Genomic DNA, 12,936 nt, shown 5'->3' on the forward strand with positions numbered 1-12,936 from the left:
ATCCAGCAAGCCGATGAATATTACATGATTGTTTTGTGCATGTTATTTTCCTTCCTCCCTCCCTTCTTTCCTCCCTTCCTCCCTTCCTCCCTCCCTTCTTTCCTTCCTTCCTTCTTTCCTTCCTCCCTCCCTCCTTTCCTTCCTTCTTTCCTTCCTTCCTTCCTCCCTTCCATCTTCCCTCCCTCTCTCCCTTCTTTCTTTCCTTCCTTCTTTCTTTCCTTCCTTCCTTCCTCCCTCCCTCCCTCCTTCCCTTCCTTCTTTCCTTTCTTCCTTCCTTCCTTCCTTCCTCCCTCCCTCCCTTCCTTCCTCTCTCCCTCCCTTCCTTCTTTCCTTTCATCCTTCCTTTCTTCTTTCCTTCCATCCATCCTTCCTTCCTTCCTTCTTTTTTTCTTTCCTTCCATCCTTCCTTCCTTCTTTCCTTCCTTCCTTCCCTCCTCTCTCCCTCCCTCCCTCCCTCCTTCCTTCCTTCTTTCCTTCCTTCCTTCCTCCCTCCCTCCCTCCCTTCCTCTCTCCCTCCCTCCCTTCTTTCCTTCCATCCTTCCTTTCTTCTTTCCTTCCATCCATCCTTCCTTCCCTCCTTCTTTCTTTCTTTCTTTCCTTCTTTCCTTCCTTCTTTCCTTCTTTCCTTCCTTCCTTCCTTCTTTCCTTCCTTCCTTCCTTCCTCCCTCCCTCCCTCCTTCCTTCCTTCCTTCGTAACCACCCTGTTGCTAACTCAACGGCTGCAGTGATTCACTGAATGGGTTTGTGGCTAGAAGAATAGAAATGGAATGGAATGACAGAGTTGGAAGGGACCTTGGAGGTCTTCTAGTCCAACCCCCTGCTTAGGCAGGAAACCCTACATCACTTCAGACAAATGGTTATCCAACCTCTTCTTAAAAACTTCCAGTGTTGGAGCATCCACAACTTCTGAAGGTAAGCTGTTCCACTTTCTCACTGTCAGGAAATTCCTCCTTAGTTCTAAGTTGCTTCTCTCCTTGATTAGTTTCCACCCGTTGCTTCTTGTCCTGCCTTCAGGTGCTTTGCAGAATAGTTCGACTCCCTCTTCTTTGGGGCAGCCCCTGAGATACTGGAACCCTGCTATCATGTCACCCCTTAGTCCTTCTTTTCATCAGACTAGACATACCCAGTTGCAGAAAGGGAGCAAAAGTCATATAACCGCTGTCTCGCTTTGCAACGGAAATGCTGGGCACAGTTGTGGTCGTAAGACAAAGATTACCTGCATCCAAAATGGCTCTGGTTTAAGCATCTAATTAGAGGAGTGGTTTTGGGAATCGTGTGTCCGGAAACACGTGACTTCATTTCATGCCCAGCTGTTTCTTCAAAGCCTGGAGACCCGGCAGACTGATCCCACTCCCCCCACAAACAATGATGACGATGGACTCCAGCGTCTTGCTTAGCCTTCCTTCTTTCTGCAGCTTCTGTAGGTAGCCCGAATATAAAAGAGCCAGCGAGGCACCACAAGCGGGGTCTACCAAAATCCGTTCATCGTCTGAGAAAGACACAAGCAGCAAATGACAGCCGGGTTAAAGAAGTCAGGAGCAAAGGGGAGGGGGGGGTCCCTCAATATAGCATGTAACGGCAGCCAATCAGAAAAGCAGAAAGAAGGGGGGAAGGGGTGGGCTTCAAAAATTTTAGCAAGGGGTTCTCTGCCTGATTGCTGGGTGGGCGTGGCCTAGTCAGCCTCCAGCACCACAGTGGGGAGGGCATTTTTGCCCTCCCCGGGCTCTGGAGGCTTTCCTTGAGCCTCCGGGAAGACGAAAACGGCCTCCCCAGGCTCCGGAGGCCCTCTGGAGGCCGGAAGGCCTGTTTCCAGCCTTCCCAAACTTCCGGTAGGCCCATTTTTCACCCTGGGAGGGGAGAGGAGAGATGGGTGGGTCCAGCCAGGAGTGGGATTTGGGGGTTCTCCGAACTGCACAGAATCTTAGCTAGAGGTCAACCTTGAATGGAAGGAGACTACCATGCATAAACAGATCAATCAATCAATCCGTTAAAATAAAGAGGTGATATCCAGGAAAGTCTGGACATGTTCATGGAGTCAACCACAGGAGATGTCCAAGGAATTCTCTAGAGTTGATTGTCTCTCTTCAGGACTGGAAACATCCACCCAACCTTCCAGTCCCGTCTCTCAAAGTCAACTTCTAACACTCACCCAGAAATTGCTCTACAGCTTTCACAGCTTCCACGTCCTCCAGAACATAAGAGATGATTGGACATTCCTTGGTACAATCTAAGGCCCTCTGGGCCACCGTCTTAGCCCCAAGGCACCTGGCCACGCTGCGGAGTGATAAGCGGAAAAAAAGCCGGTGTAGAAAAGATCAACCACAAAGTTCAAGGGTGGAAGGGTGGAATTCCCCCACAGTTTCTTCAACCATGTATTTCACGATTCCCCTAGCCCAAACCCTACCCCTACCCCTACCCCTACCCCTACCCCTAACCCCCAACCCTACCCCTACCCCTAATCCTACCCCTACCCCTACCCCTACCCCTACCCCTAACCCTAACCCTAACCCTAACCCTACCCCTACCCCTACCCCTACCCCTACCCCTAACCCTACCCCTACCCCTAACCGTAACCCTAACCCTAACCCTAACCCCCAACCCTAACCCCAAATATAGGGTATAGGGTCTATTTCCTGAGCAGGGGGTTGGACTAGAAAACCTCCAAGGTCTCTTCCAACTAGAGTAGTATGTTTTATGACATTGCATTATGGTATATTTTATTGCATTTGCTATTTTTGCTTTATGGGATTCAAAAGGTAGAGTTCAAGGAGAAAAAGAAGGAAGGAAAGAAGAAAGGCGAGAAAGGGAAGGGAAGGAGGGAGGGAGGAAAAGAGAAGGAGGGGAAGGGAGGGAGGGAAGGAAGGAAGGAAGGAAGAAGAGGAAGGGAAGGGAAGGAGGGAGGGAGGGAAGGAGGAAGCAAGGAAAAGAAAAGGGAGGGAGGAAAAGAGAAGGAAGGAGGGAGGGAAGGAAGGAAAGAAGAAGGGAAGGGAAGGAGCGAGGGAGCAAGGAAAAGAGAAGGAAGGAAGGAAGAAGAGAAAGGAAAGGGAAGGAGCGAGGGAGCGAGGAAAAGAGAAGGAAGGAAGGAAGGAAGGAAGGAAGGAAGGAAGGAAGGAAGGAAGGAAGGAAGGAGAGAAAGGAAAGGGAAGGAGGGAGGGAGGGAGCAAGGGAGTGAGGAAAAGAGGGAAGGAAGGAAGGAAGGAAGGAAGGAAGGAAGGAAGGAAGGAAGGAAGGGAAAGGGAAGGAGGGAGGGAGCAAGGGAGTGAGGAAAAGAGGGAAGGAAGGAAGGAAGGAAGGAAGGAAGGAAGGAAGGAAGGAAGGAAGGAAGGAAGGAAGGAAGGAAGGATTCTTCAACCACCTTGCAGTGAAGTTCAGCTCCACACCACAACATACCTGGTGATATCGGGCAAAGTGACCAGCTGACCAGCCTGGATGGCTGCATTAAAACTTTCAGCTCCTCTGGTCTCCACAGCAATGATGGGGACGTCCGACCAGCCCACTTCCTGCAAACCAGAGACCACTCCAGCCAGAAGGCCACCGCCTCCCACCGACAGCACAATAGCTCCTGGTCTGATCACTAGAGACCCCTCCAGCTCCTTGACAAGGCTGCCGTGTCCTTTCCTGCAAGGAGAGTAAAACCCCAAGTCCTTGAAGGAGCTCCCCAAAGTTGCAAAGTTGGGGCCAAAGGTGTGCTCCAGGGCAGGGGTCTCCAACCTTGGCAACTTTAAGCCTGGTGGACTTCAACGCCCAGAATTCCACAGTCAATGAACTTCAACTCCCAGAATTCCACAGCCATCGGACTTCAACTCCCAGAATTCCACAGTCAGTGGACTTCAGCTCCCAGAATTCCACAGCCATCGGACTTCAACTCCCAGAATTCCACAGTCAGTGGACTTCAGCTCCCAGAATTCCACAGTCAGTGGACTTCAACTCCCAGAATTCCACAGTCAGCGGACTTCAGCTCCCAGAATTCCACAGTCAGTGGACTTCAACTCTCAGAATTCCACAGCCAGCGAACTTCAACTCCCAGAATTCAACAGCCAGCTTTGCCTAACCATTAATCCTAGCCAGCTTTGCTTGCTGTGGAATTCTGGGGGTTGAAGTCCACCACGCTTAAAATTGCCAAGGTTGGAGACCCCTGCTCCAGGGTAGAGCAGATGCCATCCTTAAGTCATATTTATTTATTAATTAGATTTTTATCCCGCCTTCGTTAGTTTCTAAATAGCTCAAGTTGACATACATACTGTACTTACAATAGTGGCCAAAATTGTGGGAAGCTTTTGGGAAAAGTTGTATTTTCTAAAACTAGCTAATAACACCACTTTTTTTTGTGGGTTTTTTGGGAGTAGTACCATAAAATTATATATCAGTGGAAGATAGTTTAATCAAGAATGTAATAATATTTATGAAGGATTTGCTATTAGAATAGCAGTTACAGTATAAAGAAGAAAAGTGAAGCACGTAGAAAAAACGAGATATACAAAAATTACCATAGAAAAAACGAGATATACAAAAATTATCACCACGTCAGTTCATACTTCGTTGGGTCACCTTTAGCACGAATGACGGCCTTACAACGTCTTCCCATGGAGTGAACCAAGTCTTTTAGTTCTGCAGCTGTTCTAATGTGAAACCAAGATTGAACGATGGCTTCTGTTAACTGGGTTTTATTGCTGGGTCGCTTCTGACTAACCAGTTTCTTTAGTTGGCTAAAGAATTTAGAATTTTCAATTGGGTTAAAGTCTGGGCTATTCCCAGGCCATTCCAGCAGTGGAATAGAATGATCTTGAAACTCCAAAAAATGGAGTTTTTTAATGGTGTTATTAGCCATCAAACCTCAAAAATACACTTTCCCCAAAACATTCCCACAATTTTAGCCACTGCTGTAGTACAACCTCAACTTTCTACAGTTCGTTTAGTTCAAATTTACAACAGCATTGAAAAAAAGGGACATAGGACCGTTTTTCACACTTAACGACCGTTGCAGCATCCCCATGGTCGCATGATCAAAATTTAAACACTCGGTCTCATATTTATGTCGGTCGCAGTGTCCCAGGCTCAGGTGATCTCCTTTTGCGACCAGACAAAGTTAGCGGGGAAGCAGGATTCGCTTAACCACCGTGTTACTAATTTATGAACTGCCGTGATTCACTTAACAACGGTGGCCAGAAGGGTCATCACGCGGGCCCCTTAACAAATGTCTCACTTAGCAACAGAAATGTTGGGCTCAATTGTGGTCGTAAGTCGAGGACTGCCTGCATTCCTTCCTCCTTAGAAAGAGATGGGGGATTCGGGAATGGCCCTCTTGTAATAGGTTTCTTACCATACTAGCGGGTGGTCGAAAGGATGGATATTGACCCAACCATCAGTCTTAGATAGCGCCATCGCTCGATCGTTGGCATCATCCCAGACCTGCCAGGATGAACAAGGAAAACCTGAATTTAGTAGAAAGCAGCATTCAAAACATGGCAATACCTAAATCGCTTGTCCAACTAGCAAGATGAAACTTTGATTCTGCTGCTTCATATAAGGTAGGACTCAGCATCTTGATCTCAGCCTTACCAAGTGTTAGAAATCGTGTGTGTGTGTGTGTTTGTGTGTGTGTGGAGAGAGAGAGAGAGAGAGAGAGAGAGGGAGGGAGGGAGAGAGAGATCTCCCCACAGATCAAACAAAGGGTACAGTCACCATGTGCTTTACTGCTTAACTGTTTTAACTGTAACAAGAAAAAAGAAACTCAATATATAGAGCTGTGACGGCAAACCTATGGCACGTGTGCCACAGGTGGCATCCGGAGCCATATCTGTGGGCATGCGAGTGTTTCCCTAGATCAACTCCAGCGCGCATGCGCACACCGGCCAGCTGGTTTTTGGGCTTTCCGGGCCCACCGGAAGTCAGGAAACAGGCTGTTTTCGGCCTCTGGGGTGGGTGGGGAAGGCCGTTTTTGCCCTCCCTAGGTTCCAAGAAAGCCTCTGGAGCCTGGGGAGGGCAAAAAAACTAGGCCTACTGGGCCCACCAGTAAACCTTTTGCCGTCACGTGCCAAAAGCAGGGGGGGGTGCAGGGGGGAGTGTGCGCATGCACGGGGGGGGGGGAGCATTGAATTATGGGTATGGGTATGGGCATGTGCGCACGCAAAACTTCCCCTGCACTCCCCCCACTTTTGGCACGCGATGGCAAAAAGGTTAGCCATCACTGATATAGAGCAGGGGTCACCAACCTTTCGGATCTCAGGGACCACTAAATTCATAATTTTAAATCCCGCGGACCACTAATACGATCTGCCTAATGACTGGTTGGGTGGGTGTGGCTAGGTGGTCATGTGACTGGGTGGGCATGGCCATCTCAAGGTCAGGTTGAGAGGTGCCTCGCCAGCCTCTACTCAACACTCCCCTGCCAGCTACTCCTCGTCTCTCCACCCGGGCTCCTTAGAACCCCAACAGGAAGCAGTTGTTGGAGCTAAGCAGCCACCACGAGAAACAGTTGGCAAAACAGCTCAGTTCAAATTGGATCTGGCCGAGAAGGAGGCTCAGCAGAAGCACCTCACTGAGGACTAGGAGCATAGGCTTTCCAAGCAGAGGGAAGACCTGTGGGAGTGCAAGGCCAGGTACTGGTGCCTGGAGGCTCAGCAGGCTGAGATGGTCAGCCAGTTCCAGGCCATGATGCAGTCCCACTGGAACGAGGCCCTCCGGCTCTTTGCCACCAGCGGCTCTTCCCTCCAGCCTTCACCCAAAGCCCCCTACCAGGAGGCTGAAGCAGACCCCAAGTCGGAATTTCTCCCCCCCCTTCGACCCACACAAAAAGACCCCGAAGGGGGAGACTCTCTGCAGCAACACAAACATTCATTGCACGTATCTGTCCCAGGGTCTGTAATTTGAGGACCCCTGATTTACTGCAATATAAAAATGCAAATCATTTTTCTGCGGACCGCCGAAATTTTCTCACGGACCACCAGTGGTCCTCGGACTGCTGATATAGAGTATAGATCCAGACTTGTAAACACTGCCATCTACTGGCTGAATACTACTGTGGTTGCTGCAGAAAAATACATCCCAACAATGAAGGACCAGATGGAGAACATGCCCAGATAAGCTAATTCTACTTTCCTGTAAAAAGGTAAAGGTTTCCCTGTCAGTTGTGTCCGATTCAAAGGCATGGTGCCCATCTCCGTTTCTTAGCCGAGGGAGCCAAAACTGTTCCTTAATTCTGGAACATTTTAATTTCCCTATGTTTACCTTCCCGAAAATTTCCACGTTTGCTCCGTACTGCTCGAGCCTTTTTATCGTTGACTCTGTGGTGCCGCGGGGCACGACGATTGTCGCCGGCATCCTCAGTTCCCTGGCTGCGTAGGCTGCAGCCAAACCGGCATTTCCACCTAAAAGGTTTTGGAGGAAGAGAGAGAGAAAATTGCTTTCTATGGGAATCTCAAAAAGTGCTTGAACAAGAGGCAACTGGACTTCCTTTGTTTTTCCCTGAAGAGGTTTCGCTTCTCATCCGAGAAGCTTCTTCAGTTCTCGGTGAATGGTGGGTCACCTGATCAAAAATTCAAATGCTTGGCAACTGACTCGTACTTATGACGGTTGCAGTTTCCCAGGGTTATTTGATTGCCTTTTGTGACTTTCTGACAAGCAAAGTCTATAGGGTAGCTAGCCATGACCACGTTACTAACTTAACAACTGCAGGGACTCCCTTAACAACTGTGGCAAGGAAGGTCGTAAGATGGGGCAATACTCACTTAACACGTGTCCCACTTACAACATGAATTTTGGCCTCCGTCGTAAATTGAGGACTATTTGTATAATCCTTTGCAGTCATCTGGTCATTAGCACTCTCTCTGAGAGCCATTGTGGCCATTTGGGGGTCACCTGAATCAGAGTGCAAATGGATGTGGAGCTTTCTTGGTCCTGCTGAAAGGACTGTGTTGTGAACCGGAGATGGGCGGTGTCGTATCCCTCCCCCTCTGTTGAGAGATGGCTGTTCAGTTTTGATACACATGGCCTCTTTTACCCTTCTTACAAACCAGAAGGTTCAGAATGTGGACTTTGCTGTCTTCAAAAGAGTGACCTTTGTCTTTCAAATGCAGATGGACTGCTGAATCTTGTTCTGGTGGGTTTGTTCTATGTTGTGCCATGAGAATGTAAAGTGGTTGTTTTGTTTCTCCAATATATACATATACATATATATTCCCCAATCTCTCTCTCTCTCCCTCCCTCTCTCCCTCCTCTAATCTCTCTCTCTAATCTCTCTCTCTCCTCTAATCTCTCTCCCTCTCTATCTCTCCCTCTCTCCCTCCTCTAATCTCTCTCTCTAATCTCTCTCTCTCCTCTAATCTCTCTCCCTCCCTATCTCTCCTTCTCTCCCCCCTCGCCCTCACCCTCCCTCCCTCCTCTAATCCCTCTCTCTCCTCTAATATCTCTCTCTCCCTCTCTCCCTCCTCTCTCGCTCCTCTAATCTCTCTCTCTCTCCCTCCTCTAATCTCTTTCTCTGTCTCTCTCTCCTCTAATCTCTGTCTGTCTCTCTCCCTCCTCTAATCTCTCTCCCTCCTCTAATCTCTCTCCCTCTCTATCTCTCCCTCTCCCCCTCTCCCTCTTCCTCTCTCCCTCCTCTAATCTCTCTCCACTAATCTCTCTCTCCCTCTCTCCCTCCCTCTCTCCCTCCTCTCTCTCTCCTCTAATCTCTCTCTCTCTGTCTCTCTCTCCTCTAATCTCTCTCTCTCTCTTTCTCTCTCCATCATAAATGTGACTCAGTTGCAAAGCGCCTGAATTTTGATCGCATGACCATGGGGATGCCTGCAACGGTCGTTAAGTGTGAAAAACAGTCATAAGTCCTTTTTTTTCTGGAACATGTAACTTTGAACAGTGAACAGTTGTAAATAGAGGACCACCTGTATGTACAAGACAGAGAGTATCAATTAATTACGGCATCTTTCACGTTTACGAGAAACGTTATGTATTATACGACAATATTTGGTGTAAGGCTGCCATTGTGTACACTGGAAGACTTGAAAGCAACCAGCCGGGTCAATTCCATCCAGTGGTTTTTGTTGCAGATGTGCAAAGCAACTGTTTACCTGAGGAGCAGACCAGATGTCGACAGCCCTTCTTAGCCATCTGAAATTTAAAAAAAAAAAGAGAGAGATTTTTTTGGGTTCGTTTTTCTCTATCATTTCCATTTGTCCATGAAAAACCGAGAAGGGCTTTAGGAAAAGCTACCAACCAAACCCAGGAGTGACATCACACTCCTGTGCTGACTTTCTTCCAGCTGCCTCTCACCTGTTTCCAGCATGCAGGTGAGTCTCTGACACTTCCTCTCACCCCTCCTCTCTCCATTGAAAACAAAAAGGCACCCCCAAAAACCAGTGACTCAGGGACATGTCCAGTGGTGAAATCCAATTTTTTTTAAACTACCGGTTCTGCGGGCACGGCTTGGTGGGCGTGGTGTGGCTTGGTGGGCGTGGCAGGGGAAGGATACTGCAAAATCTCCATTCCCATCCCACTCCAGGGGAAAGGATATTGCAAAATCCCCAATTCCACCCCACTCCAGGGGGAAAGATATTGCAAAATCCCCATTCCCTCCCTACTCCAGGGGAAGGATACTGCAAAATCCCCTTTCCCACCCCAGGGGAAAGGATACTGCAAAATCCCCATTCCCACCCCACTCCAGGGGAAGGATACTGCAAAATCCCCATTCCTACCCCACTCCAGGGGAAAGGATCCTGCAAAATCCCCATTCCCACCCCACTCCAGGGGAAAGGATACTGCAAAATCCCCATTCCCACCCCACTCCAGGGGAAAGGATCCTGCAAAATCCCCATTTCCCTCCCCGCTCTTTGGAGAAGAATATTGCAAAATCTCCATTCCCTCCCCACTCTGGGGCCAGCCAGAGGTGGTATTTGCCGGTTCTCCGAACTGCTCAAAATTTCCACTACCGGTTCTCCAGAACCTGTCAGAACCTGCTGGATTTCAACCCTGGACACGTCTGAAAAAAAGACTAGCACATACTTTTTTAAAACTAGGTTTCCCGGAGGCCGAAGGAGGATCTGAGGGGTGTCACCGCAGCCAGTGTGCAAATATGCAAATCTCCCAGGCGACACACAAGTTGTGACCAGAGCCCAGAACATTCCCAGTTGTCCATAAAAACTTACCTGTCCTGCCTCAGTCACTCACCTGTTGGCAAAAGTAGCCAATGCCTCGGATTTTGAAGGAGCCACTTGGCTGGACGTTCTCCAACTTCATGTAGACTTTGGTTCCAGCCGTTTGTGACAAAGAGACACTTTCCAGCAAAGGCGTCTCAATGTGGAAAAGTTTGTCGAAACCCCCGTCAGGCAGCGTCTCCATTTGGGGTGGGGGGGCAACAGAAGCTCCCTATTCAATTCTACGAAAAAAAAATCTGGGAGATGGAAGTTTGAGGTTCACCCAAACCTCTGCATTCTTTCGGGTTAATGCTTAATTAACGGTTAGTGATTTTGCTCTTCTTTTTCCGTCATCTACTTCTAAGGTTGTGCGCAATAATATAATATATTGCGCACAATGTATCGTACGATTGTGCATCATGTTTGCTATTGGTATATTTACATTTTTAATTCCCACCCCCCCCTCCCCGTTTTATTGATGTCAGGCACCCAGAGCAAGATTGGCAGCAAACGAATTTAGCAAATAAAATAAAATAAAATAAATAAGGCTCAAACTTCAAAACTCAAATCATCTTCAATCTCAAAGGTGTCTATTCGGAGGGCCAGCGTTATTATGTGATTATAGCGATAGCACTTGCAGCCCTCTCTAAACTGTTTACAGAATCAGCCTCTTGCCCCCAACAATCTGGGTCCTCATTTTACCCACCTCCGAAGGACAGAAGGCTGAGTCAACCTTGAGCCAGTCCGGATATCCTATTGCTTTGAAGGCAGAAAAGAATTGGGGTGTGTGGGGGGGGCAGGGGAATTCAGGAATTCGGGAAGGAAGGAAGGAAGGAAGGAAGGAAGGAAGGAAGGAAGGAAGGAAGGAAGGAAAGAAGAGAAGGAGGAAGGGAGGGAGGGAGAGAGGGAGTGAGGTAGTTAGAGAGAAGGAAGGAAGGGGGGAAGGAGGGAGGGAGGAAGGAAGAAAGGAAGGGAATGAAGTGAGTGAATGAGTAAGGGAGGGAGGGAGGGAGAGAGATAGGTAGAGAGGAAGGAGGAAAGGAAAGGCGGGAGGGAGGGAGGGGGGAGGAAGGAAGGAAGTACGAAAGGAAAAGAAAGGAGGAAGGGAAGGAAGGAAGGAAGGAAAAGGAGTTAATCAGTGAGGGAGGGAGGGAGGGAAGGAGAGAGTTGTAGGGAGGGAGGAAGTAAGGAAGGAAGGAAGTACGGAAAGGAAAAGAAAGGAGGGAGGGAAGAAGGAAGGAAGGAAGAGAGGAGTGAATGAGGGAGGGAGGGAAGGAGGGAGGGAGGGAGAGAGTTGTAGGAAGGAAAGGAGAGGAGAGGAGAGGAGAGGAGAAAAGAGGAGAGGAGAGGAGAGGAGAGGAGGGGGAGGAAGATGTCCCAATCAATTCTAGTTCCACAAAAGTAAGAAAAGATCTCAGAAAAGCAATTATCCCTGCTTAGCATTTTTGACCCAGCTTTGGGAATTATAAAACTCCATCTGCATACAAGTCACATTTTCTGACTTTTTGAGTGATACATTCAAACCCAGGGAGGCCATTTCCTAATTTTTATGGTTTTTCTAACCATTTGGGGTTTTTAACAGGTCTCTATCAAGATCAGCCTTTTACCGGCTCCACCTGGAAATACAAGGAAGAAAAAAGACAAGGACCTGGGGGGGGGGGCATGGGGAGGGGAGGAGATGTGGGGGAGAAAGCCCCCCCCCCCACGCCTTCCAAACCAAGAAATCAAACTCCAGCCAGGAGTGTTGTTTTTCCCCCTCTATGCCCCCAAACCTTCCCATCATCCACCACCAGATGCTCGCTGGGTTTCGGAACTTCTCAAGAAACCTTACTCTGTTTCTTCAAGCCGAGTTGTTTGTTTCCCTTCTTCGGAGGAAGACGACTCTGAGCGGGTGAGCAAAGTTTAGGAACGGAGGAGGGAGTCGGAAAAATGCCAAGGATGATGACGCTGTGAGTCTCTCTCTCTCTCTCTCTCTCTCTCTCTCTCTCTCTCTCTCTCTCTCTCTCTCTCTCTCTGTGTGTGTGTGTGTGTATTTGTGGTCTGGAGTGGTGTGTGAAAGGGAGGAAGAGATTGGGAAAGGCCTTCGCCGATGCCTTTGAGAACTGCCAAGTCTTTAACCTTGGGTTGATACGACATGTTGCCTTCTCAAGGATTTGCAGAGAGGAGGCAGTTCATTTAACATACTTCTTTTATTTTTCTCTCTCCGGTCATTTTTATTTTTTCCCCCTCCCAAAAAAGAAAAGATGATGTGGGAGACGGAAGGTTATTTTAATGAGCCAAGAACTGTCTAATATTCTTGTGAAAAGAAGGACTAGGGGAGATGCGATAGCAGCCTTCCAATATTGGAGGGGCTGTCACAAAGAAAGGGACGTGGTGGCTCAGAGGCGAAGACGCTGAGCTTGTCGATCAAAGGGTCGGCAGTTCAGCAGTTCGAATCCCGAGCGCCGCGTAAACGGGGTGAGCTCCCGTGACTTGTCCCAGCTTCTGCCAACCTAGCAGTTCGAAAGCAGGTAAAAAATGCAAGTAGAAAAATAGAGACCACCTTTGGTGGGAAGGGAACAGCGTTCCGTGCGCCTTTGGCGTTGAGTCATGCCGGCCACACGACCACGGAGACGTCTTCGGACAGCGCTGGCTCTTCGGCTTTGAAACGGAGATGAGCACCGCCCCCTAGAGTCGGGAACGACTAGCACATATGTGCAAGGGGGGGCTGACTTATTCTCCAAAGCACCTGAGGGTAGAACAAGAAGCAATGGGTCGAAACTAATCAAGGAGAGAAGCAACCTAGAACTAAGGAGGAATTTCCTGACAGTGA

The 12,936-nt window shown here is 48.7% G+C and overlaps 1 protein-coding gene across 1 annotated transcript; it reads right to left on the reverse strand.

The window, feature by feature from the left end:
- Positions 1 to 687: 687 nt before the first annotated feature.
- Positions 688 to 11,994, reverse strand: SDSL (serine dehydratase like). The gene is made up of 8 exons (XM_070956498.1): positions 11,956 to 11,994; positions 10,159 to 10,381; positions 9,063 to 9,102; positions 7,228 to 7,367; positions 5,321 to 5,409; positions 3,391 to 3,618; positions 2,150 to 2,274; positions 688 to 1,489 (listed from the first exon to the last, which is right to left on the reverse strand). The coding sequence occupies exons 2-8, from the start codon at positions 10,327 to 10,329 to the stop codon at positions 1,296 to 1,298; spliced, it is 987 nt and encodes a 328-aa protein (XP_070812599.1). The 5' UTR covers positions 10,330 to 10,381; positions 11,956 to 11,994; the 3' UTR covers positions 688 to 1,295.
- Between the last annotated feature and the right edge of the window lie 942 nt (positions 11,995 to 12,936).

This window comes from Pituophis catenifer, unplaced genomic scaffold (genome assembly GCF_029215685.1).
Source record: "Pituophis catenifer annectens isolate HBS135680 unplaced genomic scaffold, rPitCat1.0.hap2 SCAF_43, whole genome shotgun sequence".
NCBI classification, from domain to species: Eukaryota; Metazoa; Chordata; class Lepidosauria; order Squamata; family Colubridae; genus Pituophis; species Pituophis catenifer.